Source organism: Eptesicus fuscus, chromosome 10 (assembly GCF_027574615.1).
Source record: "Eptesicus fuscus isolate TK198812 chromosome 10, DD_ASM_mEF_20220401, whole genome shotgun sequence".
NCBI lineage: Eukaryota > Metazoa > Chordata > Mammalia > Chiroptera > Vespertilionidae > Eptesicus > Eptesicus fuscus.
Genome location: NC_072482.1, coordinates 94,584,846 through 94,610,586, shown reverse-complemented (window position 1 = coordinate 94,610,586; position 25,741 = coordinate 94,584,846). Strand labels below are relative to the sequence as shown.

General features: G+C 47.3%; 2 protein-coding genes and 2 non-coding genes across 6 annotated transcripts; 3 read left to right on the top strand and 1 right to left on the bottom strand.

Annotated features, from left to right (window-relative positions):
• Window positions 1–741: 741 nt before the first annotated feature.
• Window positions 742–9,425, top strand: TCP1 (t-complex 1). Of its 2 annotated transcripts, none has more exons than XM_008154656.3 (12): window positions 742–949; window positions 1,940–2,025; window positions 2,208–2,336; window positions 3,450–3,547; window positions 3,922–4,032; window positions 4,315–4,496; window positions 4,855–4,981; window positions 7,319–7,494; window positions 7,847–7,970; window positions 8,266–8,458; window positions 8,588–8,751; window positions 9,133–9,425. In XM_008154656.3, exons 1-12 carry the CDS (start codon window positions 886–888, stop codon window positions 9,347–9,349), a joined length of 1,671 nt encoding a protein of 556 aa, XP_008152878.1. In that variant the 5' UTR covers window positions 742–885; the 3' UTR covers window positions 9,350–9,425. The 2 variants fall into 2 exon arrangements, with proteins under 2 accessions (XP_008152878.1, XP_054577713.1); XM_054721738.1 differs by lacking the exon at window positions 742–949 and adding an exon at window positions 1,308–1,327.
• LOC114227456 (small nucleolar RNA SNORA29) lies at window positions 3,696–3,832 on the top strand. Its single transcript, XR_003613501.1, has one exon. It is a non-coding gene; the product is annotated as a small nucleolar RNA SNORA29 (small nucleolar RNA).
• Window positions 8,034–8,168, top strand: LOC114227455 (small nucleolar RNA SNORA20). Its single transcript, XR_003613500.1, has one exon. It is a non-coding gene; the product is annotated as a small nucleolar RNA SNORA20 (small nucleolar RNA).
• On the bottom strand, window positions 9,337–25,426 carry ACAT2 (acetyl-CoA acetyltransferase 2). 2 transcript variants are annotated; one of them, XM_028129850.2, is made up of 9 exons: window positions 25,270–25,426; window positions 24,507–24,641; window positions 19,373–19,554; window positions 17,493–17,610; window positions 14,351–14,494; window positions 11,780–11,902; window positions 10,810–10,964; window positions 10,081–10,191; window positions 9,337–9,709 (listed from the first exon to the last, which is right to left on the bottom strand). In XM_028129850.2, the coding sequence occupies exons 1-9, from the start codon at window positions 25,322–25,324 to the stop codon at window positions 9,539–9,541; spliced, it is 1,194 nt and encodes a 397-aa protein (XP_027985651.1). In that variant the 5' UTR covers window positions 25,325–25,426; the 3' UTR covers window positions 9,337–9,538. The 2 variants fall into 2 exon arrangements, with proteins under 2 accessions (XP_027985651.1, XP_054577714.1); XM_054721739.1 differs by lacking the exon at window positions 14,351–14,494.
• Window positions 25,427–25,741: the final 315 nt, after the last annotated feature.

Below are 25,741 nucleotides of genomic sequence, written 5' to 3'. Positions count from 1 at the left end.
CCCTGGGAGGAGACGGGGCAGAGCGAGATGCACAGCTTTCTCTCCAGAAGCGATGGCTGTCATTTTACCGTGGAAAGCCTTGCCCGTCCCACCGTGGCCCAGCTTGTACTCGGAGCCCAAAAACAAAGCCTGCGACTTGCCGGGTGCCCTCCAAACAACTTCCTCCATGTAAGGAGAACTAGGAACACATTTACTGTGTAAACCAGTAATTTTTAAAACGTGCAATAGCTGACTCTTTAGTCAGGAGCACTGACCTCTTTTCCGAAGTCAAAAAAGTAGCCACTACAACAATAGCTGTGCAATGTGAGTCAAAAATAAGCAAAAACATATTTCCGGGTGTGCTGCGGTTCTACCAGTTTGTGCGATGAAACAACCGCTGGTGTCAACACGCCAGAGTAGCCCAGCGGCCCCGCTCTACCTTTAAGAAGGGCCCACCCACCTCCTCCCGTCACACTCCAGGCCCCACCCCACCGTGAACCGCCTTTTCTAGAAGGCACTAGAAGGTGCAAACGCGCACGCGCACCCGAGCAATTTCCGCTCGCGGTGCAAGAACCTGACTTCCGTTCTTCCATCGCGCCCTTCTTATTCGCTCTCTAATTGGGCAAAAGTGATGAGCCCGCCCTTCCGGCTCCTCACTTCCTGCACGTTGACGCGTCTCTCCCCGCCCCTCCTCTCTTTCCCGCCCTGCCCCGCGGCGGCGCAGGCGCTGAAGGGCCGGGTGGGCGGGGGAAGAGGTGGAGCGGTGTCCCCAGCATTCCCTGCGGCATCGCTGGGCCCGGTCCACGCTGCGCTGCCGCTGCCGCTGGTGTGGCCGCCGCTGGGCCTAGGAACCGACGCCAGCTGTCCGCGGTGTAAGTGCAGCCCGAGGTGTGCCCTGCCGCGAAGATGGAGGGGCCGCTGTCCGTGTTCGGGGACCGCAGCACTGGGGAGGCGATCCGCTCCCAGAACGGTAAGGACGGCGAGGCCTCTGCTGGGGGACGCGGAGCGCTCGCCCCGGCCCTCCCCTCCCCGCTGGGCCGGCGTTACGGCCCTCGTGCTTTCCTTCCCTCCCCGAAACAGGGTCGGGGTGGGGTGCGTAACCTACCCCGCGGGTTCGGGACTCGGGCGGGGCGGCAGCGTCCGCTTCCCGTAGGGAGGAAGCCCGCGGAGCGCGCCGGTGTTTGAGACCCGCGCCGGGGGGGTGGCTGGCTGTGGGTCCCCGGGCTCCCCCGCTGCGGACACGCCTGGCGTCCCTCCGGCACCGCTGACCCCTTCTGGTTCCGGTTCTGACCACGAGGAGCAGCTCTCTCAACCTCGAGGCCTCGTGTCGGGACCGTGAACAGAAAAGGCGAGTCCCCACTCGCTCGGTTTACTGATGAGCGATGGCCGCAGTTTCTTGGACTTGCCCGCTGTGCCCAGCGGCTGTCTGCGGGGCCGGGGGCCGGGGGCCGGGGGCCCGCCGTCCGGAGCTCGTTCTTACCCCACCACCGCTGCAGCCTCTTGAAGTAAAAGTAGCCCAGGGGCTTTTCGTTGGATGTTGGCACAAGCGATACGAACAATGAGCTTTTTCTACTAAACATGGCTCCGAATTAAAGCGCTTGTGGGGAGCTCCTTTTGAGAGCGCTAACACTTCGAAGTCATGGATGCCTGTCGATCTTTAGTTGATTGATGATGAATTTTGGTCTTGGATGAATTTGCAGTAAAGTCAGAACCTCTGGTTCCCACTTTCTTTTAATTCACAGACGTAAAGACTGTTGGTTTTAATAGGCTTTTTTAAAAAAGAAAAACTTGCTATATGAGGTGACAGAACCCCAATTATGACTAGGTTACCTTTTTAAGTGATGACAGATTTGTGCATTTGGAAATTTCAGAGGCTGTTGGATGCCATTTACTACCTTGAAGCTGAAATTGTCCTTTGAAGTTGTGGGTTTTCCTAATTTTCGTTATTTCATTTCTATAGTTATGGCTGCAGCTTCTATTGCCAATATTGTAAAGAGCTCTCTTGGACCTGTTGGCTTGGATAAAATGTTGGTGGATGATATTGGTGTAAGTACAGCTACATGTTTGCTTCTTTAAATTAATGAGATCTTAAATGATTTGCCATGTAAATTCTTTGTATTGGAAGGGGTAAGGGAGAACGTATGTCATAATGTGGTTGTGTTAATGAGAACATGTCCTGTTTCTGTAGGTGATTGTGGTTTTTTCCCCCTTCCCTGCCAATTTATTAGGATATCACCATTACTAATGATGGTGCGACCATCCTGAAGTTATTGGAGGTAGAGCATCCTGCAGCTAAAGTTCTTTGTGAGCTAGCTGACCTGCAAGACAGAGAAGTGGGAGATGGAACTACCTCCGTGGTAGGTAGTCTGGGTAGATGGCTGAAGCCTCGCTTTGCTATGTCAGATTGTCAGAAAGTGAACAGTTATTTGCTTCTGAGTTAAAAATAAGTTACTTAAGAGGGGGAAACGGGGGGGGGGGGGGGGGATTCTGAAAGAAAACTTGAAAACCTGATGGTTATAGCTAGTTTGTGCACTTCAGTAGAGAAGAAACTCAGATATTTCAATATGGTCCCCTCACAACCTGAGACTTCAATTTCTAAAACCTTCCCTTTATAATTAAAGAAAATATTTCACCAGTTTATAAAAACAAGATACTTTTATATTTTAAATGCTGGCAAGGCAATCTCATGAGTTCAAAATGGGAGTGTGATCAGTATTATAAATTTGGAGAGCATGGAGCACATTGATCTAGAAACAAATAATTTGCTCTAAAGAAACAATGTACTGTGTGGGGAAATGTTTGCATTTTTAAATTAAACTATAAGCCATGAAAGAATGGTCTCTACCTCTTATAATAAAAATGGTCTTTAAAATTTCCCCCAAAAGAAGCAGAATTTTTGAAGTCGTTTTATTTTTTAAATATATTTTTATTGATTTTAAGAGGAAGGGAGAGAGAGAGAGAATCATCAGTGATGAGAAGGAATCATGGATCAGCTGCCTCCTGGACACCCCACACCGGGAATCGAACCCTGACCTGCTTCATAGGTCAACCCTCAACCACTGAGCCATGCTGGCTGGGCTGAAGTCTTTTTAATTAAAAAATATTTTTAGTGTCTTTAAATGATTTTTATAATAAGCCACATAATAACCTAAAATAGTAAAGGCCATTTGAGTAGTCAGACTCTTAGCATCTGTTGGACACTTAATCTGTAAAAATAATGGATGTGTAGTCTTTGACTATTGTACTGCAGAACTAATATATCAGCCAGAACATTTTTCTGGCTTTTACTTGGTTTTGGCCATTTGAATATGAAACACTGAGTAGAGTTATATATTTTTCAGGTTTCTGATCAGTTCCTCATTTACTGCCATCACAATTCTGGTTAATATCTGATCATTTTGCTGCTTTTACATACACATTGCACATAGAGTGTTAGACTAATATTACAGCCATGAATGTTTTCTCAACAGGTTATTATTGCAGCAGAACTTCTAAAAAACGCGGATGAACTAGTCAAACAGAAAATTCATCCCACGTCAGTTATTAGTGGCTATCGACTTGCTTGCAAGTAAGATTGTTTGCATTCAGAGAAAATTTTATATTATTTGATAGAATTGCAAACTGTGTTTAAATGTTTTCATTAATGACTACATCTTATTTTTTAAAAGTTACATTTTAGCATTTAAGTGATATTTGAAGTAGGACCGGTATCTCCTCTTCCCATGTGACTACCACATTTTCTCCTAATAGATTTTGGTGGCTATGCTTATGGGATAGATTAAAACTGCCATGATCTGAAGAGGGAGGATTTATTTGTGCCCTCCTCCTATATGAAATGGCGGAACAGAAAATTGGTGCCTGTGACATGTTGACACTATGGTAAAACAGAAGTTTAAATAGTGAATTAATTTGTAATTGTTTTCTCACCCACTCTTTAAACAGGGAAGCAGTGCGTTATATCAGTGAAAACCTAATTATTAACACGGATGAACTTGGAAGAGATTGCCTGACTAATGCTGCTAAAACATCAATGTCATCCAAAATCATTGGGATGTATCCTGTGGTGGTCCAGTACAGTTTGGGCTTTTTTTAAAGAAAGAACTTGAGTTAGTTTTCATGCCAGGTGATGCCGTTTTGAAATTGCCTGTTTCCTCCCCTGCTGTTTAGGGGAGAGGTAATGTAAAGTGTAAAAGTAGTATGAATTGCAGGTAGCGGTAACTGCTGCTTGTTTTCTTGAGGAGATTGCAAAAGGGAAGTGCCTTTGAGTTACCCTTGATTTCTATGTTTACCTGTTCTCCATTCCCAGTCTCTTGTTCTCCTTAACTATGGCCTTAGAGATGGTGATTTCTTCGCTAGTATGGTGGTAGATGCCGTACTTGCTATTAAATACACAGATGGAAGAGGCCAGCCTCGCTATCCAGTCAATTCCATTAATATTCTGAAAGCCCATGGGAGGAGCCAGATGGAGAGTGTGCTCATCAATGGCTATGCACTCAACTGCGTGGTGGGGTCTCAGGGTAAGGCTCGGGATTTGGTCCCATAACCAGAGGACGAGAGGTTAAAATTCGCTTTGTGTGGACTGCTTACTATTCATCTTCAGATGAACTATCCAAGCTGTGCACTTACTGTTCTTTAAGGAATTGTACATCACATTGTCAGTTTCTCTTTAGTAACTTAAGCATGTAACGTAGGAAAAATGCAAGTTAGAAGAAAGTACGTGTATTTAATGCCATAAAAATGTGTGATGTTAAACATAAAATTGAAATTTGTGTTTACATATGACATACTTTAACCTCACGCTTTATGGCTAGGTGTATAAAATGTAGTGTTATTAATAGTTACTGTGAAAGAACCTAATACTATGTTCAATTATAGGCATGCCCAAGAGAATAGTTAATGCAAAAATTGCTTGCCTTGACTTCAGCCTGCAGAAAACAAAAATGAAGCTTGGTGTGCAGGTGCTAATTACAGACCCTGAGAACCTGGACCAGATTAGACAGAGGTATGCTGACAGATGTTCAAAGTAACTGCATAACATCTTTCCTCCTTCCTGCATAACAGTGTCCTTCCGTCTAAGGCGACTCCCTCCCTCTACAGTAAATGTTCCAGATTCTGTTGCATTCTGCCTTAGAGTGTTGCTTCATTTATAGTTCTTTCTCATCTGCATCTTCAACCACAAATTCTACTGTTCATTCCTTTCCAGGTTTCACTTGTAGCTCACACAATTTGCTCTGGTTCCTCCCTCTCCGTTCCCACTCTTTACAGCCAGGCGTCTCAAGAGTGGTTTACACAAAAACTGTTCCTGGCACTTTCTTTCTCGTGCCTTTTACAGCTTTGTTCTCCGGTGGAGAACCACTTGCTCAGCTCACTGGTGACTGATATTCACTAGACAGACATGTTCAACCTTCACTTGACCTTGATCGAGCCTTTGACTACTTTTTTCTTGAGACTCTTGGAGTGTGGAGTGGCTCTGTGATACTGCCTCATCTGTATTCCTGTGCCCAGACGGCTACCGCCTCCCTGTTCTCTCCAGGATAACTCATTCCGTGACCTCAGTTATTATGTGGGAGACTCCCACATCTAGTTCTCTTAGCCCCCAACACACATGTATTTGCCTAGTTGAATATTTTTTTAAACAACTTGTGATGATACACCCCAAATCTACTCTTGATTATTTTGATGATGGGAGCCCCTCAGGCAGAAAGCTAGAAAGAATCTTTACCTCTTTTTCTTTTTTTGAACCTAATAACTTCTCTCATACTTTTTCACTAAGACCTTGATTTTCATCTTCAAATCAAATCTCAAATTCATCTATTTTCCGTTTGCATTCTCTTAAGACTGTTGCAGAAGCGCATACTGGTCACGTGGAGGTCACTGTCATCCCTCCAGGCTGCTTCCCCGTGGCAGCCAGGTCCTTGTCATCACTTCAAGACCAGCGCCTTTTTAATACCTCACATGTTCCTTACATTGCAGGCTAGCCACACAGGGACTAGGATGCCCAACTCCCTCCACAGGACCTAGAATGCTTCTCCCTCTGCCTACTTGTTTTAATTTTTTTAAATATGCTTTTGATTTTGGAGAAGGGAGAGAGAAACATCAGTGATGAGGGAGAATCATCAATCACCTCCCTCCTGCACGCACCTTACTGGGGATGGAGCCCACAACCTGGTCATGTGCCCTTCACCAGAATCGAACCTGGGACCCCTCAGTCTGTAGGCTGCTGCTCTATCCACTGTTTTAATTTTTTACTTGCTCTTTAAGTGGTCAGTCTCTCAAAGCTGCTTCTCTTTATCCCTCAATCTAAATTACACTCTACTGTGCCTTTCTATGCCTGTCTCCCTGGGGCTTAGCAGTTTCTGTGTTTGTATGACTTCGATTGTAAGTTCTGAAGGTAGAGACTGAATAATTTCCTTGGCTTTGTAGCCTCCCGTGTTTAGTAGTTTCTGGCATGCGGTATTTGTTCAGTATATACAAAGAGGTTTATTTTGAGGTTAATATTTCATTTCAAGAATTCTTTCAATTATCTTATCCACTATTCTTTGAATGGTAAGTGAGGTGGCTTCATTTGCCCACATACTGACTCTTTCCCAGAGCTTGTGCTTTCCATACATGTCTGCCTGCCTCCTGGAAGCATCACCTACATAACCAGGGACTTAAGCTCATGTTGTTGAAAACAACTCCACTCTCTCATCTTGCCTGCACCCTGTTAGTATTTGTCTTACTCCAGGAGCCGGTGGCTAAACCTGTTACCTAAGCTATAAACTTTACTCTCTCTCCCAGTCATCTCTATCTCCAGTGACTGCCTCTTTGCCTCAGTACGGTTTCCACTTTGACGTCAGGGGACCCTTTTGAAAACAGATTTGATGATGCTATTCCTAATTTTAAAAGATGAAGCCGTCCAGACCCTTTAACCACCCCTACAGGGTTCTTCATTTTCTGGTCCTACCTGCAATTTCAACTCTGGAACCCTCGACTCCAGACCTTCAAGCTTTTCTTGTCCCGTCTGCCAGGATGGATTTCTGTCTCCCATGTGCTTGTGATCTCCGTATTGTACTTGTGGTAGCATTGGCCACGAAATGTGGTTGACAGCCTGCCAGATCATTGAAAGCTGGGACCTTTTCCTTTCTAATCACATTTCTTGGTTAGATATTCAAATTGGGGGGCTGAGTGGAACTTTTATGTAAATTGGACTGATTTAAATTCTGGTCTTAGAAGGGAAAGAGTAGGTAATAAACTTAATCGGCAGTTATTTTGTGAAAAATACTTAGGGAACTTAAAGCTTTGTTACATGAAAAGCACAGAAGGTAACTGGCTTACTAAGCAAATACTTTATCTGTAGAGAATCAGACATCAGCAAGGAACGAATCCAGAAGATCCTGGCAACGGGAGCCAACGTCATCCTCACCACCGGTGGAATTGACGACATGTGTCTGAAGTATTTTGTGGAAGCTGGCGCAATGGCAGTCAGAAGAGTTTTAAAGAAGGACCTTAAGCGCATTGCAAAAGCTTCTGGAGGTATGTCTCCCGACAGCTCTCAGGTGTGACGTCCCATGTTCCTGTACGTGACTGTCTCTTTACACGGGGGTGCCAGTATTAAGCAGCTTTAAAAACAACCCTTTTTCCTTTTACTCCTCCCTGTAATGCTTGGTACTGCAAATATGTTCATAGAGCCATTTTTCATATAATTGGAAAAGTTGCTTAATTTATTGAATTTCTTAACCTCAAAATGACAGTACATGTCTGGTGCCTAAGTGTAAACCTTAAACTTGCATTTATGCATCGCTTTTTCATGTTTCTGAATCTAAGACAGGGTATGAAAGTGTTCATGGGCGAATAGTGTTTACATATCTTTGTAATTACTTCATAGCAATTGTTGTGTCAAGCCTGGCCAATCTGGAAGGTGAGGAAACCTTTGAGGCGTCAATGCTGGGGCAAGCAGAAGAAGTGGTACAGGAGAGAATTTGTGATGATGAACTGATCCTGGTCAAAAAGTAAGAGCTACTTTGTAAATTTTAAAACTACATAGATTTTTATTAATGGGTAAAAACAGACCCCTTCCCATTTATTTGCTGCTATAGTCTTTTCAATGGTATGAGCAGTTATACGCATGGGATAAAATAACATTAGACCATTGTCAATTGAGATGGAGTAACCATTTCATCTCTTCTGCATGCATGGTCTAGACATATGTCCTTATGTAAGCAGGATTTAATCAGTGCTTAAAATAAATGTCTGTGCAGACTTTTTATCAAAGTGTTGATTTAAGAATTTCCCTTTTTTCAATAGCACTAAGGCTCGCACATCTGCGTCAATTATCTTACGTGGGGCCAATGACTACATGTGTGATGAGATGGAGCGCTCTTTACACGATGCTATTTGTGTGGTGAAGAGAGTTTTGGAGTCAAAGTCTGTGGTCCCAGGTGGGGGTGCTGTGGAAGCGGCCCTTTCCATATACCTGGAAAACTACGCAACCAGCATGGTAAGAGCAGCCAGGGAGAGCGTCCCCAGCATTGTGTTAGTGCCCCTCACGTGAAACTGAAACCTTAGCTGCCGCTGCGTCTTTGGCTTTTCTTCCTTTTCTGAGGCTACCTCGTTGTCTTTCTTCCAGGGGTCTCGGGAACAGCTTGCTATTGCAGAATTTGCACGATCTCTTCTCGTTATTCCTAACACACTTGCAGTCAATGCTGCCCAAGACTCCACTGATCTGGTTGCAAAGTTAAGAGCTTTTCATAATGAGGCTCAAGTTAACCCAGAACGCAAGAATCTAAAATGGTAAGTATACAATTTCCCTGTCTTATTTTCATCTGTATATCAGATGTACCGGTTGTGTTTTCTGGTGGTTTTATTAGCTTTGATGTGTCTGAGGTTGTGTTGTACTAACCTCTCCTTGCCTCCCTGGGTACTCCCTTTACCTACAGGATGATCCACTAGAGGAACGCAGGGTATTATTTTGGGGCGATCCATACCCATCTTTACGCAACCCCTTTATAATACAGTGATGGTGTTTACAGCTTTACTACCATCTAGTGCCTTTCTTCAATTCTTTTGTGCTCATTTTTGTTAATTCATAAAGAACTACTTAAGTATTAAAGGGATAGGATGGGTATATGTTAAGAAGTCATTTAATCGATTTTATTTCTTTCTAAATTGCAGGATTGGTCTTGATCTGGTTAATGGTAAACCTCGAGACAACAAACAAGCAGGGGTGTTTGAACCAACTGTAGTTAAAGTTAAAAGTTTGAAGTTTGCAACAGAAGCTGCAATTACCATTCTCCGAATTGATGATCTTATTAAATTGCATCCAGAAAGCAAAGATGACAAGCATGGAGGGTATGAAGATGCTCTTCACTCAGGAGCCCTTGATGACTGATCTGATTTATTTATAACACTGTACGATGCATTGTCTTGTACCTTGCGTATTACACATTAAAAGTACCCGCTGTCAAGCCCTGGGTTCTTGTGAAGTGGAAAATGGCTCCCACCCTCACATTGGTCCTGATTTCATATATTAGTGCCTTATTAGTAGAAAGAAATGAGGTTCAAGTTTAGTTCAGCAGGTTCACCCTCTCTGAACACACATTGCTATCCCCATCCCACCCCCAATGCACAGGGCAGCAACACCTCGATGCCCACCCTTTCGCTCCATTGTGTGTAACAGGGTGACAAGAATCCGACAGCCCGATGCCCCGAGGGGGTGGCCCAGGGCTATCGCCCCTCCTTGAATGTTGACCTACAGGGAGAGAAGACTTGTCATTCTGTAGATGGAGGGCTAAAATCCTAAACTAGTACCTTTTCTCTCTTAATGTTATACCAGTAAGCTGCCCTCTTTGACTTATGCCCTTAGGATTATCTATCCTAGCTTGCCTGTTGCTTCGTTTAAGATTTTTTTGGAGCCCTGTTATGTTTGAAGTAAACTAATGAAGTCTAGGGTTTGCCTTGGGAAGCAACAGGGTAAATGAACCTGCAGTCCCACCAGTTACTACCAGATGGCCAACACCTGGGACTTGATCTAACTCTGCTCCGTGTGTTTTACTGTTTACAATCTTAACCTGCAGTGTGACGTTCATCTGCGAGCTCTCAGGAAGGGCTGCTTAAGTTTACCTTCTCTGGGTCCAATCCAAGTTCCTTAGTTATTGCAACTGAGATGGCTGCAAAGGCTTCGTTGATTTCAAACACGTCCACATCCTCCAGTGACCAGCCTGCTTTTGCAACCTACAGGGAAGGTGAACGGGAGAGGTCTAAAAACTCGGGTGGCACCATTCTTCATTGTACATTAAAAAGGATATATATGACCCTTCATGGGTAAGACCCCTTACGTGGGCTGATCCCCCGCCTAATGTAGTCACCAATAATACCAAACACCTTGGGGGGTGGGGGGAGGATATATGTGATACTGAAGGATCTCAGAAAACTGTCATTTGGGGCTGCAACATCAGCCTAGTGACTTAAGGATAAAACAGCCCTTGGAAATTCTAAACTATCTTAAATTTTGAACCGGTAACATCTGTCATGTGTAGGAGAGGGGACACAGCATCCGTTCCCCTTGATCCAAATGTTCTGGGCTGCCCTTTGTGTAGGGAAAACAGGCAAGGGAACGAATGGGCTCATTTAAGGCTAATTGGAATGGAAGACTTTCATAAAAGGGAAACAACAAACGAAACCTGATGGGAATAAACATGAAAGTAAAGCTCAACCTTGGCTGTTTGGAGTGGGAAGGATCTGGGCAAGTGAAGAAGGCAGACCTTAATGGGCAATTGCAGGTCAGTGGTCTAGTCCTTCCGAGGTAAAGTGACAGCAGAGGACGGGGGTGGCGTTCAGAAGTAAACTCACAGCTTGCTTTACGGCTGGAATTGGCCCTATCCCCATAATGGAAGGCTCCACACCCGCTTGTGACCAGGACACGATCTCTGCTAAAGGTGTCAGCCCACGGTTCTCCGCCTCCGACTTCTTCATAAGAACCACAGCTGCAGCACCATCATTCATTCCTGCAAAACACCACTGTCTTCATCTCTAACGTAACGCTTACTGACTTCAGTTGTGTTCCCGTTTACTTTCTCTGACGGCTGAAGACGTGAGTTAAATTATGAACACATCTTGGCAAAAGCCGTTTGCCATATTTCAGACTTCACAGCGTACTTTGAAATGTAAGTTAGGCAATATGACATAATCACAAATCATTCCAATGGGAAAGTGGAAAGATTAAAACAGTGGGGAAGGGAAGGATAATGAAAAGAAATGGAAGAAATAGCCACAACCTCACGGGAGAATACAACAGATTCTGCTTTTGGAAAAGTACAAAGACACTAGATAAACTGGGGTTCCTTAAGTTAGGATATTGGTAAAGCAAATTCATTCATTCAGTATATATAGAGTAAGCTTCTAATCAAGTATGGAAAAACCAATGACCAAATATACAAAACTACATTTTCCCCTAAAGCAGCTAAAACAAGATTTTAGAATAACATGTATAAATAGATAATGAAATAAAAGAAAAAAGGTATTAACCTGGTAGGATTACCAGAAGATGGGATTCCCCAACTGTCCTTCAGAAAATCTAACCTGGCCCTGGCCGGGTAGTTCAGTTGATTAGAAAAGTGGTCGCCAACCGGTGGTCCACGGACCACTGGTGGTCCGTGAGGTCTGAAAGGTTGGCAACCACTGGGTTAGAGCATCATCCCAATACACCAAGGTTTTGGGTTTGATCCCCCGTCAGGGCACATATAAGAAGCAACCGGTGAATGCATCAATAAGTGGAACAACATGTCTTCCTCTCTAAAATCAAGTAAAAATTTACCCTAACCTGAAGCATTAGCTGGAGTCACGGTTCCTGTTCCATCTGTAAGGAAGTAAGGCTTTAGTTTAGACAGGGCTTCTATGTTGCTCCCATGGCGAGGAAACTCATCTGTTTTAACTTCAATAAGACCTGAAAAGGAAAACAAATTTCCTGAGGTTAGGTCAGAGATGGCAGCATGCTATGAATGGTGGGTTCCTCAGACCTGACTCATGACGATTCATATTTGAAGATAAGGTTTATTTAAAAGGAACTTTCATTCCAGTAGGAAAAGTATGCACGCTAATAAAAATTATTGTATGTTAAGACATTTTATGGACATTATAGTCATGAGGCATTTTGAGGCACAGGACTTGGCTGCTTACAGAGGACTAGATCTGGGAGTGTGAAAGCCAACCTCACTATGGCTGGACATAAGGGGTGTCAGTTCATTGCTAAGAGAATTTGACAGAAGCACTGGATCTGTATATATAAAAGCCTAAGCGACCATTATGACCAAACAACCAGAACAACCGGTCGACCAGTCGCTATGACACACATTGACCACCAGGAGAAAGACGCTCAACGCAGGAGCTGCCCCCTGGTGGTCAGTGCGCTCCCACAACAAACCTCCTGCGGCCCCTCCCCCTGGCCAGCCTACCTCCCACGTCCCCTTCCCCCTGGCCTGCTGGCCAACCTCCCAGGGTTCCTCCCCACAGCTGTCTGGCCCCCCAAAAGGCTTTGATCGACAACCAGGCAGAGGGACCCCACCCATGCACGAATTCATGCACCGGGCTGGGCCTCTAATCTTACCTAATAATAGACAAATATGCAAATTGACCATACCTCTGACACACCCACAAACCACGCCTACCATCCAATCAGAGCGAGCATGCAAATTAACCCAAACCAAGATGGCTACAGCCACAGAGAGCAAGGTTTCCTAGGTAACAGAGGAAGCCAAGTTTTCCGCCTGCTCTTGCCAGGCCTAAGCCTCCACTCAAGCTACAAAGTTTCAATTATAGAAGGTAAACAAATTCAAACAGAATGGCGGCAGAACGGAGCTTGAGAGAGCAGGCCAGGGTTGCCGCCAGCAACAGGGGAAGCAAAGCTTTCTGCACACTCTGGCCAGGCCCACCCACTTAAGGCAACAAAGTTTCAATTATAACCCCAACACAAATGGCTGTGGGCCTCAGAGGGAGCCCCAGGCTTGGCTCCGCTCCAGGCTACAAAGTTTCAATTGTAGAAGGAAAATAAATTCCAGATACCAGGGCCTCTGCTTGGGTTGCCAGGGGGCGTGGCCAGCCTGCAAACCACCACAGGCCCCTCCCTCAGGCCACCCCATGCCCCAAGGGACCCCCACCCTGATCAGGGACACCCTTCAGGGAAAACCAGCTGGCCCCCACCCCTGCACCAGGCCTCTATCCTATCTAATAAAAGAGTAATATGCAGATTGACCATCACTGCAACACACAATATGGCTGCCCTCATGTGGTCAAAGATCCTGCCCCCATGTGGACACAAGATGGCCACTACAAGATGGCCAGTAGGAGAGGGCAGTTGGGAGGCACCTGGCCTGCAAGGGAGGGCAGTTGAGACGGACCAGGCTTGCAAGGGAGGGCAGTTGGAGGTGATCAACCCTGCAGGAGAGGACAGTTAGGGGTGACCAGGCCAGCAGAGGAGGGAAGTTGGGGGCAAACAGGCTGGCAGCGGAGTGGTTAGGGGGTGATCAGGCTGGCAGGCAGAAGCGGTTAGAGGCAATCAGGAAGGCAGGCAGGCGAGCAGTTGGGAGCCAGCAGTCCTGGATTGTGAGAGGGATGTCCGACTGCCCGTTTAGGCCCGATCCCAGGGATCGGGCCTAAACGGGCAGTCGGACATTCCTCGAGGGGTCCCATATTGGAGAGGGTACAGGCTGGGCTGAGGGACAACCCCCCTCCGTGCACGAATTTCGTGCACTGGGCCTCTAGTATTAAATAAAAGCAAAGGGACCCATAGAGATCCACCCAAGAAATATGAGCTGCACACAGAAGCAACAGGAAGTAATGGATGTTCACTTCTGAGGCGATTAGCCTGTAACAGGTCAGCTGTGGCCTCACAACCTGTCAATGCTCTAGTTTCTCCTGAAACTGGCCCTACCGACCTAGCAGTGTGGACACTGGGACCAAGTGTCTGAATGCTGGCACAGCTTCCCATGTTTCCTCACCCCATAAACGTTGCCCCACCACCCCAAGCTTAGTCAGAGGCATCCAGGGGATACCTTTTAGCCTGAAAGGCGTGGCTAGGACACAATTTATACACAAGTCCTATATATTATACTTTTGGATATTATTCTTATAAAGAGCTGTGTTGATGTTTAAATTATGATTCATGTACCCACCTTTTCTTTTTAAAATATTTTTACTGATTTCAGGGAGAAAAGGAAAAGGAGAGACAGAAACATCAATGATGAGAGAATCATTGACTGGCTGCCTCCTGCACACCCCACACTGGGGATTGAGCCTGAAACCTGGGTATGTGACCTGACCAGGAATTGAACTGTGACCTCCTGGTTCATAGGTCAACGCTCAGCCACTGGGCCACGCCGGCCAGGCCTGAACCCACCTTTTCTAGAAGGCACAAACACTGGTACGATCTCTTTGTCAAAGTGGCCAGCTTTCTGTGCGCTCTCCGTCCTGTTCTGGGACAGAACTGCCAACTTGTCCTGATCTTCTCTATTCACTTGCCACTTTTTGGCTACATTTTCAGCTGTGAAAAAAACAGACAAAGCAAAATGTAAACAGTCACAGGAACTCGTTTCTGGTAGCTCAAGCTTTTCATATTTAAACAAGCACTGAGCGTCCAGCACCAGCAGGCTCGCTGGCAGGCTCAGGGACAGTGCTCTGTTGGCAATCTCGCCTCCCACTGGCAATGAATATGAAATTCTCACAGGGACTCAAGAAGCCATTTTCTGGAGAAACCAAGATGGCGGCATAGGTAAACACCTATACTGCTGCCTCGCACAACAATTTCAAAACTGCAACTGGAAGACAGCGGACATCGTCCAGAACCACCGGGAAGCTGGCTGAGTGGAAATCCTACAACTAGAAGGAAATATAAAAGGACACTGAGACCCAGAGGAGCTGTTTCGGACAGAGGTGCAGAGACCCACGCGCGGAAAGGGCGGGCAGCTGAATACGCGGCTGGCTTACTCGCAGCGTGTGGAGAGGGCGGGCAGCAAGCACGCGGCTAGCTATCTCGTTCGGGAGGGAAACAAAACCTCCCGACTGCACTGAAATCCAGTTCCGGGTGAGACTTTGAGTACCAGACTCATTCGGGGAGAAACTGGACTGTCTGGCAGCGGGCGAAACTCGAGGGCAGCCTTCTCTCAGAGGTGCGTGCAGCCATTGCTGCAGGACACTGAGACACAGGGGCCTCGTAGGGCAGAGGTGACGGGAAACCAAGGCTGTCTGCTCAGCCCTGAGACTCCACCCCATCCAAGCTGAGCACAGAAGCTCTCCCAGCGCAGACACAGCTGATCCTCACAGCCAATTGGCCTGGAGGTCAACTCCCCCCAGTGATACTAACAACAATCTAGGCTTAACTACAACAAGACTGCACACACAGCCCACAAAGGGATGCACCAAGAGCGTCCACCTCAGGTAACTGGGGAGGCTGAGCCACTGGGCCCTAGAGGACACCTAGCACACAAAGCCACTCCATCAACTCAGGGAAGCAGCCACAATGCGGAGACAAAGAAACAGATCACAAATGAAAGAAATGGAGGAAAGTAAATGACTGGATATAGAGTTCAAAACCACGGTTATAAGGCTTTTCAAGAATTTCCTAGAAAAGGCTGATAAATTTAACGAGACCCTTGAGGATATGAAAAAGGATCAACTAGAAATTAAGCACACACTGACTGAAATTAAAAATAACACACAGAGATCCAACAGCAGACTAGAGGATTGCAAGAATCAAGTCAAAGATTTGGAATACAAAGAAGCAAAAAACACTCAACTGGAAAAGCAAAAAGCAAAAAGTATCAAGAAAGTTGAAGATAGTGTATGAAGCCTCTGGGACAACTTCAAGCGTACCAACATCAGAATTATGGGGGTGCCAGAAGAGAGAGAGAGCAAGATACTGAAAACCTATTTGAAGAAGTAGTGACCGAAAACTTCCCCCACCTGGTGAAAGAAGTAGACTTACAAGTCCAGGAAGCGCACAGAACCCCAAACAAGAGGAATCCAAAGAGGACCACACCAAGACACATCATAATTAAAATGCCAAGAGCAAAAGACAAAGAGAGAATATTAAAAGAAGCAAGAGAAAAACAGTTAGTTACCTACAAGGGAGCACCCATACGATTGTCAGCTGATTTCTCAATAGAAACTATGCAGGCCAGACGGGAATGGCAAGAAATATTCAAAGTGATGAATAGCAAGAACCTACAACCAAGATTACTCTACCCAGCAAAGCTATCATTCAGAATTGAAGGTCAGATAAAGAGCTTCACAGACAAGAAAAAGCTAAAGGAGTTCATCACCACCAAACCAGTATTATATGAAATGCTGAAAGGTATTCTTTAAAAAGAGGAAGAAGAAGACAAAGATAAAAATTATGAACAACAAATACGTAATCTATCAACAAGTGAATCTAAAAACCAAGGGAATAAAAAATCTGATAAACAGTATTAACTGGTGAATATAATAGAATCAGGCACAGAGAAAGGGAGTGGACCGACAATTCTTGGGGGAAAAGGGAAGTGGGGGTGCGGGAAGAGACTGGACAAAAAGCATACACCAATGGATGAGGACAGTGGCGGGGAGGTAAGGGCAGAGGGAGGGTAGGAACCTGGTGGAGGGGAGCTATGGGGGGGAAAAAGAGGAACATTTGTAATAATCTGAACAATAAAGATATATTCAATTTAAAAAAAAAGAAGCCATTTTCTTTCTTTGCTTCCTTCCTTCTCTCTTTTCCTTTTTATATAATTTTAAACTTTCAGAAATTTCCTTTATGCAGATTTCCTAATTGCCTACTTTGCCCCAATTGTTTTATCGTTCTCTTTCTGAATCATTTGAAAGTTCTAGATATCCTGCTCCTTTATCCCTAAATTTTAATTTCAGTGTATATTTTCCCACAAACAAGGCCATTTTCTTATATAACCACAGCTTTCAAAATTAGAAAATATAACATCAATACAATACTATTATCTAATTCTTGGTCCATATTCCAGTTTCACTTGTCCCAATTGTGTCTTTTTAAAAAAAATACATTTTTATTGATTTTTAAAGGAAGGGAATGGGAAAAAGAAACATCAATGTGAAAATGAAACACCAATTAGCTACCTCCTGCATGCCCCTTCCTCTGGATCGAGCCCCCAACAGGGGCATGTATCCTAACCAGGAATCGAACCATCAACCTTTTGGTGCATGGAATAATGCCCAACCAACTGAGCCACACCGGCCAGGGCCCAGTGATGTTCTTTATAGCTAATTTATTTGTTCAGTCCAGGATCCAATCAGGATCATGCACTGCATTTCACTGTCAATTTCTTTTTATTTGGAAGATTTCTTCAGACTATCTGTGTTTCTTAACCTTGATGTTTTAGAAGAGCAGGGGCCAGTTCTTTTGTCAAATGTCCCAATTTGGACTTAACGTGGCTCACTTACGATATATGGTCTCCTGAGGAAAGCCCCTGAGGAGTTCCTGATTCCATGCTTTTTACCCTTTCTACAGTCAACGTTCTCCGCTCCCCCGGCCTTACCTGTAATGCCCATGTGGTAGTTGTGAAACGCATCCGTAAGCCCGTCGTGGAGAATACTGTCAGTCAGTGGTGTCTCCCCAAGCCTGACTCCTGTCCTCAAGTGGACCAGGTGAGGAGCCTGAAAACAAGGAAGACCAATGCATTTAGGCTTGGTTATCACTAGTCCTCTGCTCAGGACACCACGCTTAACTATTCAGTAACCTCGAAGTCCTCATCTAGGCCCCCTGACCCTTCTCCCAAATTCTGGCCTAGCCTCCTCCTTACCCCAGGTTCAGGGCCCCAAAACTCCTGGAATCAGCAAACCGCTCCACCCTGTCTACTCCTGGGAGCCTGTTACTTTCCTACCTACCCATTTCATTTCCCATCAAACCTCTCTCTTCCGTGTCCTATTTCCTTAAGCACCTCATTCATTCTTTCCAGAGGCAGCTAGCTCTCTGTTAAATGAAGAGCTCATCCAAGAGTTTAACTGACGTGAACAATGTTACTCCTTCTGATGGAGACATAATGCCCACAGTGGTAAGAAGTAGGCTGCCTAATTAACTGAACGGGAGGGTTTCTGGGAGGGGCGCCTGTAACTCTCACCAATCAATAGCAGCTATGCTAGAACAGAAGGGCTTGGGAGTCAGAAGATCTATATTTGAATCCTGGCTCCGGGCCTCAGGTTACTTACCTGTAAATTAACAATGACACCATCTACCCTCTAGGGCTGCTGTGACTGCCTGCATAAAAGCACCTCATATAGTACTACACAGGTTACTACTAGGGTCCCATCATAATCACTCTGATCGTATTTGCTCCTTAGGCCTGCCTCCTCCTTCCGGGGCCTCAGCAATGGCTGTGCTGAACAGACGCTCTGCCTAGGGCACGGGTGGGGAGCATCCAGGCGGCAGACCATATAAGGCCTCCACAACCATTTGGTCTGGCCCTGCCAAGGCATTAGAGGTGAGTTAATTAAATGTTTGACCAAATATAGTAGGCTAATTTTTGTTTGTTAATCCGCAGCTGAGGATATTTTTTCCATGGATTTTTTAGAAAGTGGAAGAGAGTGGAAGGAAGGGGAAGAGATAGAGAAACAGAGATCTGAGAAAGACACACTGATTGGATACCTCCTGCAGGGGGATGGAGCCCAGAGGTACATGCCCTTGACTCTAATGGAACCTGGGACCCTCAAGTCTGCGGGCCGATGCTAATTCCACTGAGCAAACCAGCTGGTGCATAGCAGGCTAGTTTTTAAGTTGATAATTTTGTATGGCCCTCAAATGATGTTATAAAGACCCAAATGGCCCTTGGCAGAAAAAAAAGGTTCCCCACCCCTGGCCTAGGATCCTCAGATCATCCACTGACCTGCCTGTCGGAAGCAGGGGTATACTTTTTCCTTTTTCATTGCCAGTTTGAGGGAGGGAACCTGGTGAAACAAACCCCACCTGGCAAGCTCATTAGAGAAGGGTACCTCAGCGGTCCTCTTTTCTGTTTCCTAGCTCCCAAAGGTGATCAATGTGGCCCCTGGGTTCCTTTGTCACATGCAGGAAGGTAAGGGGCAACATTGACTTTTCCTCGCAATGGGAAAGAAATTGAAGACCAAGGATATCAACAACTAATGTTATAGGTTTAATTCAGAAAATATTGTGTGCTTCGTTAATATTTTAGGAAAACCCTTCTATTCTAATCACACTGGTTGACAAGCTTTTTCTTCAACCCCAATTTTCCATCTAATTTGAAAAATAATTAATTTTCAGGTTGGGATCAAGGTTGAATCAATTTTTTGTTTATTTGTTTACTGTTTGGTTCAAGCTCTGATAATGAATCGATTTACCCTGCCGTGGCATGGACATGGGTTTATTGGCGAGAGGTCTGTAACAGCCATTTCTCCGGAGCCTTACCTTGCTCATATTTTCCATGCCTCCTGCAACCACAATGCTGGAGTCTCCTAACTGGATCGACTGGGCTGCAAGGCACACAGCTTTGAGGCCTGAACCACAAATCATTTGGCAGGTCCATGCTGGAACAGAGTAGGGGATCCCTGCTCCCACACTGGCTTGTCGAACCGGATTCTGCCCACAACCTGGAAGAAGGGAACCAGAGGCCTCTCAGCAATCAAAGAGAAAGATATCATACTTGAGGGAGGCACTATGCAAAATCTCGAGATTGCAAGTGGGTGTCCTGCCTGCCAAGGCAAGCTCTACCAGAGGCAAAAAGGCCCGCCCTAGCCGGTTTGGCTCAGTGGATGGAGCTCCGGCCTGTGTACTGAAGGGTCCCGGGTTTGATTCCGGTCAAGGGCACATGCCTTGGTTGTGGGCTCCATCCCTAGTAGGGGGTGTGCAGGAGGCAGCTGATCAATGATTCTCTCTCATCATTGATGTTTCCTTCTCTCTCTCCCTCTCCCTTCCTCTCTGAAATCAATTTTAAAAATTATTAAAAAAAAAAAAAAAGACTACGTACACGCTACATCTGTCAGAGTCTAGCCCTGAAATACTATTATCTTGTGCCGTTCTACAGATACCATGGATATAAGCTTTCTTCTCCAAAAGTCATTAGTTCCCTTAGAAGGCAATGTCTTCTTGACCTCTTGATAGGGCTTGAGTAAGCACACACTGGCCTATAAAGACAGGGCAGAACATGGGCACTGGTTCTGTGCTTCTGTGATCATGGCTAAGCCCAAGGGAAGAAAAGAGGGTTAAACAGGGACATCTCTGATAAGAAGCACTTCTTTCCATAATATTCACCACTCACAATTAACTGGTTATGTAACAAGCTATGTACAACATGAGAACTGACAAATTCAACTGTGGGGAGTTCCTTCAGGAAATGGGAAGAAATATATCACACACTTACTTTAATCAAAGTATTAGAGAAGGGGATGGAGTCACTGTATCAAGGTCAGTGTTTATACAGTGGTCACTCTATTGCAAATTACTGATATACTCACACCTAGCAACTTTGCTTGGTGAGTTTGTTGGAAAAAAAAAACTAGCAAATGGGTCATTGATAAAATGTAGAGATTATAATTTATCAGTGTTATTAATCTGGGGTTAGCTGGATGTGAAGAGTAGATGCAGGAAAAATGTTAAATACACAGTATTAAAATATTTTCTAAATTAAAACTCATTAAGACACTAGTCAATAAAGAAGGCTATTATTTAAGATGAGAGGCCCAGTGCACAAATTCATGCGTGGGTGGGGTCCCTCGGCCTTGCTAGCAATTGAGGCTTTTAAGGGGGGCCAGTCAGCTGGGGGGTGGGACCGCGGGAGGTTGGCCTGCTGGCGAGGGGGCGGGGGTAGGGGTTGGGGCCATAGGAGATTGGCTGTGGGAGTGCACTGACCACCAGGGGCAGCTCCTGCATTGAGCATCTGTCCCCTGGTGGTCAGTGCGTGTCTTGCAGCTGGTCGACCAGTCGTTCCGGTCATTCTGGTCATTCGGTCTTAAAGGTCACTTAGGCTTTTATATATAGACTAGAGGCCCAGTGCACGAAATTCGTGCACGGAGGGGGGTTCTCCCTCAGCCCAGCCTGTACCCTCTCCAATATGAGACCCCTCGAGGGATGTCCGACTGCCCGTTTAGGCCCGATCCCACTGGGATCGGGCCTAAACGGGCAGTCGGACATCCCTCTCACAATCCAGGACTGCTGGCTCCTTACTGCTTGCCTGCCTTCCTAATTGGCCCTAACCGCTTCAGCCTGCCAGCCTGATCACCCCCTAACCACTCCGCTGCCAGCCTGATTGATGCCTAACAGCTCCCCTGCCAGCCTGTTTGCCCCCAACTTCCCTCCTCTGCTGGCCTGGTCACTCCTAACTGCCCTCTCCTGGAGGGTTGATCACCTCCAACTGCCCTTTCTTGCAGGCCTGGTCCCTCTCAACTGCCCTCCCTTGCAGGGCTGATCCCTCACAACTGCCCTCCCTTGCAGGCCGGGTGCCTCCCAACTGCCCTCTCCTGCTGGCCATCTTGTGGTGGCCATCTTGTGTCCACATGGGGGCAGGATCTTTGACCACATGGGGGCAGCTATATTGTGTGTTGCAGTGATGATCAATCTGCATATTATTTTTTTATTAGATAGGATAGAGGCCTGGTACAGGGGTGGGGGCCAGCTGGTTTGCCCTGAAGGGCGTCCCTGATGAGGGTGGGGTTCCCTTGGGGTGTGGGGCGGCCTGAGCGAGGGGCCTGTGGTGGTTTGCAGGCCAGCCACGCCTCCTGGTAACCCAAGCAGAGGCCCTGGTATCTGGGATTTATTTTCCTTCTACAATTGAAACTTTGTAGCCTGGAGCGGAGCCAAGCCAAGCCTGGGGCTCCCTCCGAGGCTGCAGCCATTGTGTTGGGGTTATAATTGAAACTTTGTTGCCTTAAGCAGGTGAGCCCGGCCAGGGTGTGTGGAAAGCTTTGCTTCCCCTGTTGCCGGCGGCAACCCTGGCCTGCTCTCTCAAGCTCCATTCTGCCGCCATTTGTTTGAATTTGTTTACCTTCTATAATTGAAACTTTGTAGCTTGAGTGGAGGCTTAGGCCTGCAACGGCTGGCAGAAAGCTTGGCTTCCTCTGTTACCTAGGAAACCTTGCTCTCTGTGGCTGTAGCCATCTTGGTTTGGGTTAATTTGCATACTCGCTCAGATTGGTTGGTGGGCGTGGCTTGTGGGCGTGGCTTGTTGGTGTGTCGGAGGTGTGGTCAATTTGCATATTTGTCTATTATTAGATTAGATTCCTGCTTTTTTCTATATATACTAGAGGCCCAATGCACAAAATTTGTGCACGGGGGGTGGGGAGGGGAGTATTCCTCAGCCCAGCCTGCACCCTCTCCTATCTGGGTCCCCTCAGGGGATATCCAACTGCCGGTTTAGGCCCCATCAGCAGTCAGATATCCCTCTCACAATCCCGGACTGCTGGCTCCTAACCACTCGCCTGCCTGCCTGCCCCTAACTGCTTCTGCCTGCCAGCCTGATCACGCCCTAACTGCTCCCCTGCCACCTCGATTGCCCCCAACTGCCCTCCCCTGCTGGCCCGGTCGTCCCCAACTGCCCTCCCCTGCTGGCCTTGTCCCCCACAACTGCCCTCCCCAGCTGGCCTGGTCGCCCCCAACTACCCTCCCCTGCAGGCCTGGTTGCCCCCAACTGCCCTCCCCTGCCAGCCATCTTGTGGTGACCATCTTGTGACGACATGGGGCAGCCATCTTGTGATGACGCGAGGGCCACCTAAGGCTTTTATTAATATAGATATATTTATTGATTTCAGAGAGTAAGGGAGAGGGAGGGAACGAGAGATAGAAACATCAATGATTAGAGAGAATCACTGATCAGCCAGCTCCTGCACATCCTCCACTGGGGATCGAGCCTTCAACCAGGGCATGTGCCTTTGACCAGAATCGAACCCGGGACCCTTCAGTCTGCAGGCTGACGCTCTATCCACTGAGCCAAACCAGCTAGGGATAAGATTCCTGATTTTTTAAGCAACATGAATTACATATGCATTTAAGTAAATAACTTCTTTATAAGTTTCTTATGTATTTATTTATAATCCTTGTCTTCAGGTACTTACGAGTTAAGAAATGAGTGTTAACATAAGTAACAGTCTAGCATTTAGCAGAAAATGAGCTCCATGAGAACGATGATTTCTATCTTATGTAAACATTTCTTTTTTCTAGCTGACAGAGAACCGCAGGTGCTCAGTAAATATGTGATGTGATTGTGGACAGTACCAAGGCTTAGGGAGGACAGGTGTGGGGGAAGAGCCAGCTCGTCTTCAAACTGGATCCTGATAAGTTACTTAACCTCGCAAAATCTCACGTGCTCATTTGTGAAATGGAGATACTACGACCCAATAGCCTTACTGAGAGAACTGAGGGGTGAAAGGAAAGCACTAACCACAGTGCCTTAAAGGCCCAGCACCAAGCAGGCCTGCAATAAACATCGCTCTATTTTCATTATAACGTGTGGAGATGCTGCAGAGGTGCGATGTGGAAAAGAGAAGGAGAAACCAGCCTGGCAGGCGTCACTCCATGCACCAAGAGGCTGCTGGTTCGAGTCTGGTCAGGGCACACGCCCAAGCTGAGGGCTGGATCCCCAGCAGGGGGGCGTGCCGGAGGCAGCTGATTGATCTTTCTCATCAATGTTTCTATCTCTCTATCCTTCTCCCTTCCTCGCTCTCTAAAATCAATTAAAAACACATTTAATTTAAAAAAGAGAAAGAGAAAAACCAGTAGTTGAGTACCCCACAGTAGCTGAGTAAGTCTAAGTCGTGAGGGTGGGAAGGAAGAAGGGGAGAGTGCCGGAAGGTAGGCAGTGTGGGGCAGGACTCAGATATTTAAAGCCTTGCATTCATGAGAAATCAGTGTGCTTCGATCTGAAGGCCCATAGGGACAAGGGGAGAAAGGAGAACTGGGACGAGAAACTACAAAACTACAAAGTAAATACACAGAAAAATGGATCCGGTCTAAGAAGGGGTAAGGACAAAAGTTGGTTGTTGGTGAGCATTACCAATTATCAGTATGAAGAACTGGAGTTTATACTCAGCATGAGACTAGTTATAATTACTCACCAGGCACTGGCAGGGATTGCTGGGTGGGAACCAGGAGAATGGAGCACTCTGGTGACTTACCTGTGCCCATCCCAGGGGTGACTCACCCTGCCTGTGAATCTTCCCAGCTCAGAAGTGAGATCATGGGGGTGAGGACCTTACCTGCCTTGCTGGAGCCCTATCCCCAGCACCCAGCACAGTGCAGTGCACAAAAGAGAAATTGGATACCTTCTTATTGCATGTGTGACACTTTAGGGAAATACGGAGGGTCGTGCATCCTCTCCCGTGTGCCAGGCTGGCCCTGCTTCTTCAGAATGAAAGGGCAGGGAGGGGGTGGTCTAGGCTCCTGCAGGGTTCAGGACAAATATGTGCAGGATGCTGAGAGGCCAGAAGCTATTCCTGGGACTTGGCAGAGGGGAGGGGCGACGGAGGCCAGAACAAAAGTCTGTGTGGGGGTGGGGTGGTTGCTGGACTGCTTCTATAAACAGGACCCTCTTTGGGCGTCACCGAGGAGGTACCTGCTGCCAAAACGTGTCCAAATACGACCTCTGACACCTCTTCGGGGGCCACGGCGGCCCGCTTCAGGACTTCCTTGATGACAGTTGAGCCCAGGTCATGGACAGGCACGGTGGACAAGGCACCATTGAAGGAGCCTAGGACAGAAGGGAAGGCGAGGGGAGTGAAGGGGCCACCCACGGTGCGGGGCTGGCGGCCCCGGCTCTGCCCTGCACAGGCGCCCACCGCCGCTCCTCTGGGCACAGGGCGGGGCGCGAGGGGCTCGCGGCCGCCGGGACCCGGGCAGGCGTCTCGCAGGGTGGGGGGCGCGGGGCGGGGGGGTGCACCCGCGGGACGCCTGCTGGTCCATTCTCAGGTCAAAGGGGAGGGCCACACTCCCCAACAAGAGGCCGGGCCCCCCGCGCGTCCAAGGGCTTCGGAGACTCCACAGCACTAGGGGGGCGAGGGCGGTGGGCATTGCCCCTCGGACCCCAGCAAGACCCCTGCCCGCCCCGCCCCTGAGGCCACTGGGATGAGGCGGCCAATCAGGAGCTCGCGAGAGAGCGCCTCTTCCTGCCAGCCAATGGGAGGGTCGGACGGCGCAGTGGCTCTACCTGGACAGCCAATCAGAGCAGGCGGAAGGGACTCATCCGCCCCAGGCTGAGGGGGCGGGTCTGCCGGGCAAGTGTGAGGCTCCTTGTTCCGAGGGTCCCAGGCGCCCCAGGGGTCCCCGCGGCCCGCCGGGCCCGCGTCTCCGACGCCGCGCCGGGCCTGCCCGCCACTCACCTATGGCGGTCCGCGCCGCCGAGACGATGACCACGGGGTCCGAGCCGGCACTCATCCTGCCGCAGGAACACTCCACGCGCAGCTGTGGACCCGACGCTCCGGCGAGCGAGGAAAAGCCCTGTCCGGCCGCCGCCGAATCACACTGTGGGCGGGACCGCAGGAAGCCCCGCCCCCGCCCCCGCAGGCGCCGTGCGCAAGCGCGAGGTTGGGCAGCCGGGAGGGACCGCTGATCGGGACGCACACTGCCCACCACGCGTCAGACTTTACGTGGAGGTCTTAGCGTAGCGTTTCCTTTCTTTTTAAAAATATGAAACAAATCTTTTAATTTTTCAAGTGTTTTATTTTTTTTGTTGTTGCAACTTTTATTTTCTCATTTGGCTGTAACTTGGAGATCTTTCTATGTTGATGTCTATGTTGTGATCTCATTGTTATTTCTGAAGGGAGACATAATTGATATTCTGTAGGTACACTC

Excerpts from the sequence above, each read along its gene's own strand:
- ACAT2 (XM_028129850.2), bottom strand. The coding sequence starts at position 25,324 with ATGAGTGCCGGCTCGGACCCCGTGGTCATCGTCTCGGCGGCGCGGACC. Across the intron at positions 19,555-24,506 it reads TGGACACGTTTTGGCAGCAG|GTTGTGGGCAGAATCCGGTT; the intron begins GTACCTCCTCGG and ends CCCTTCTTCCAG. Across the intron at positions 10,965-11,779 it reads GACTCCAGCTAATGCTTCAG|GAATGAATGATGGTGCTGCA; the intron begins GTTAGGGTAAAT and ends GGTGTTTTGCAG.
- TCP1 (XM_008154656.3), top strand. The coding sequence starts at position 886 with ATGGAGGGGCCGCTGTCCGTGTTCGGGGACCGCAGCACTGGGGAGGCG. Across the intron at positions 2,026-2,207 it reads TGTTGGTGGATGATATTGGT|GATATCACCATTACTAATGA; the intron begins GTAAGTACAGCT and ends CCAATTTATTAG. Across the intron at positions 2,337-3,449 it reads GAGATGGAACTACCTCCGTG|GTTATTATTGCAGCAGAACT; the intron begins GTAGGTAGTCTG and ends TTTTCTCAACAG.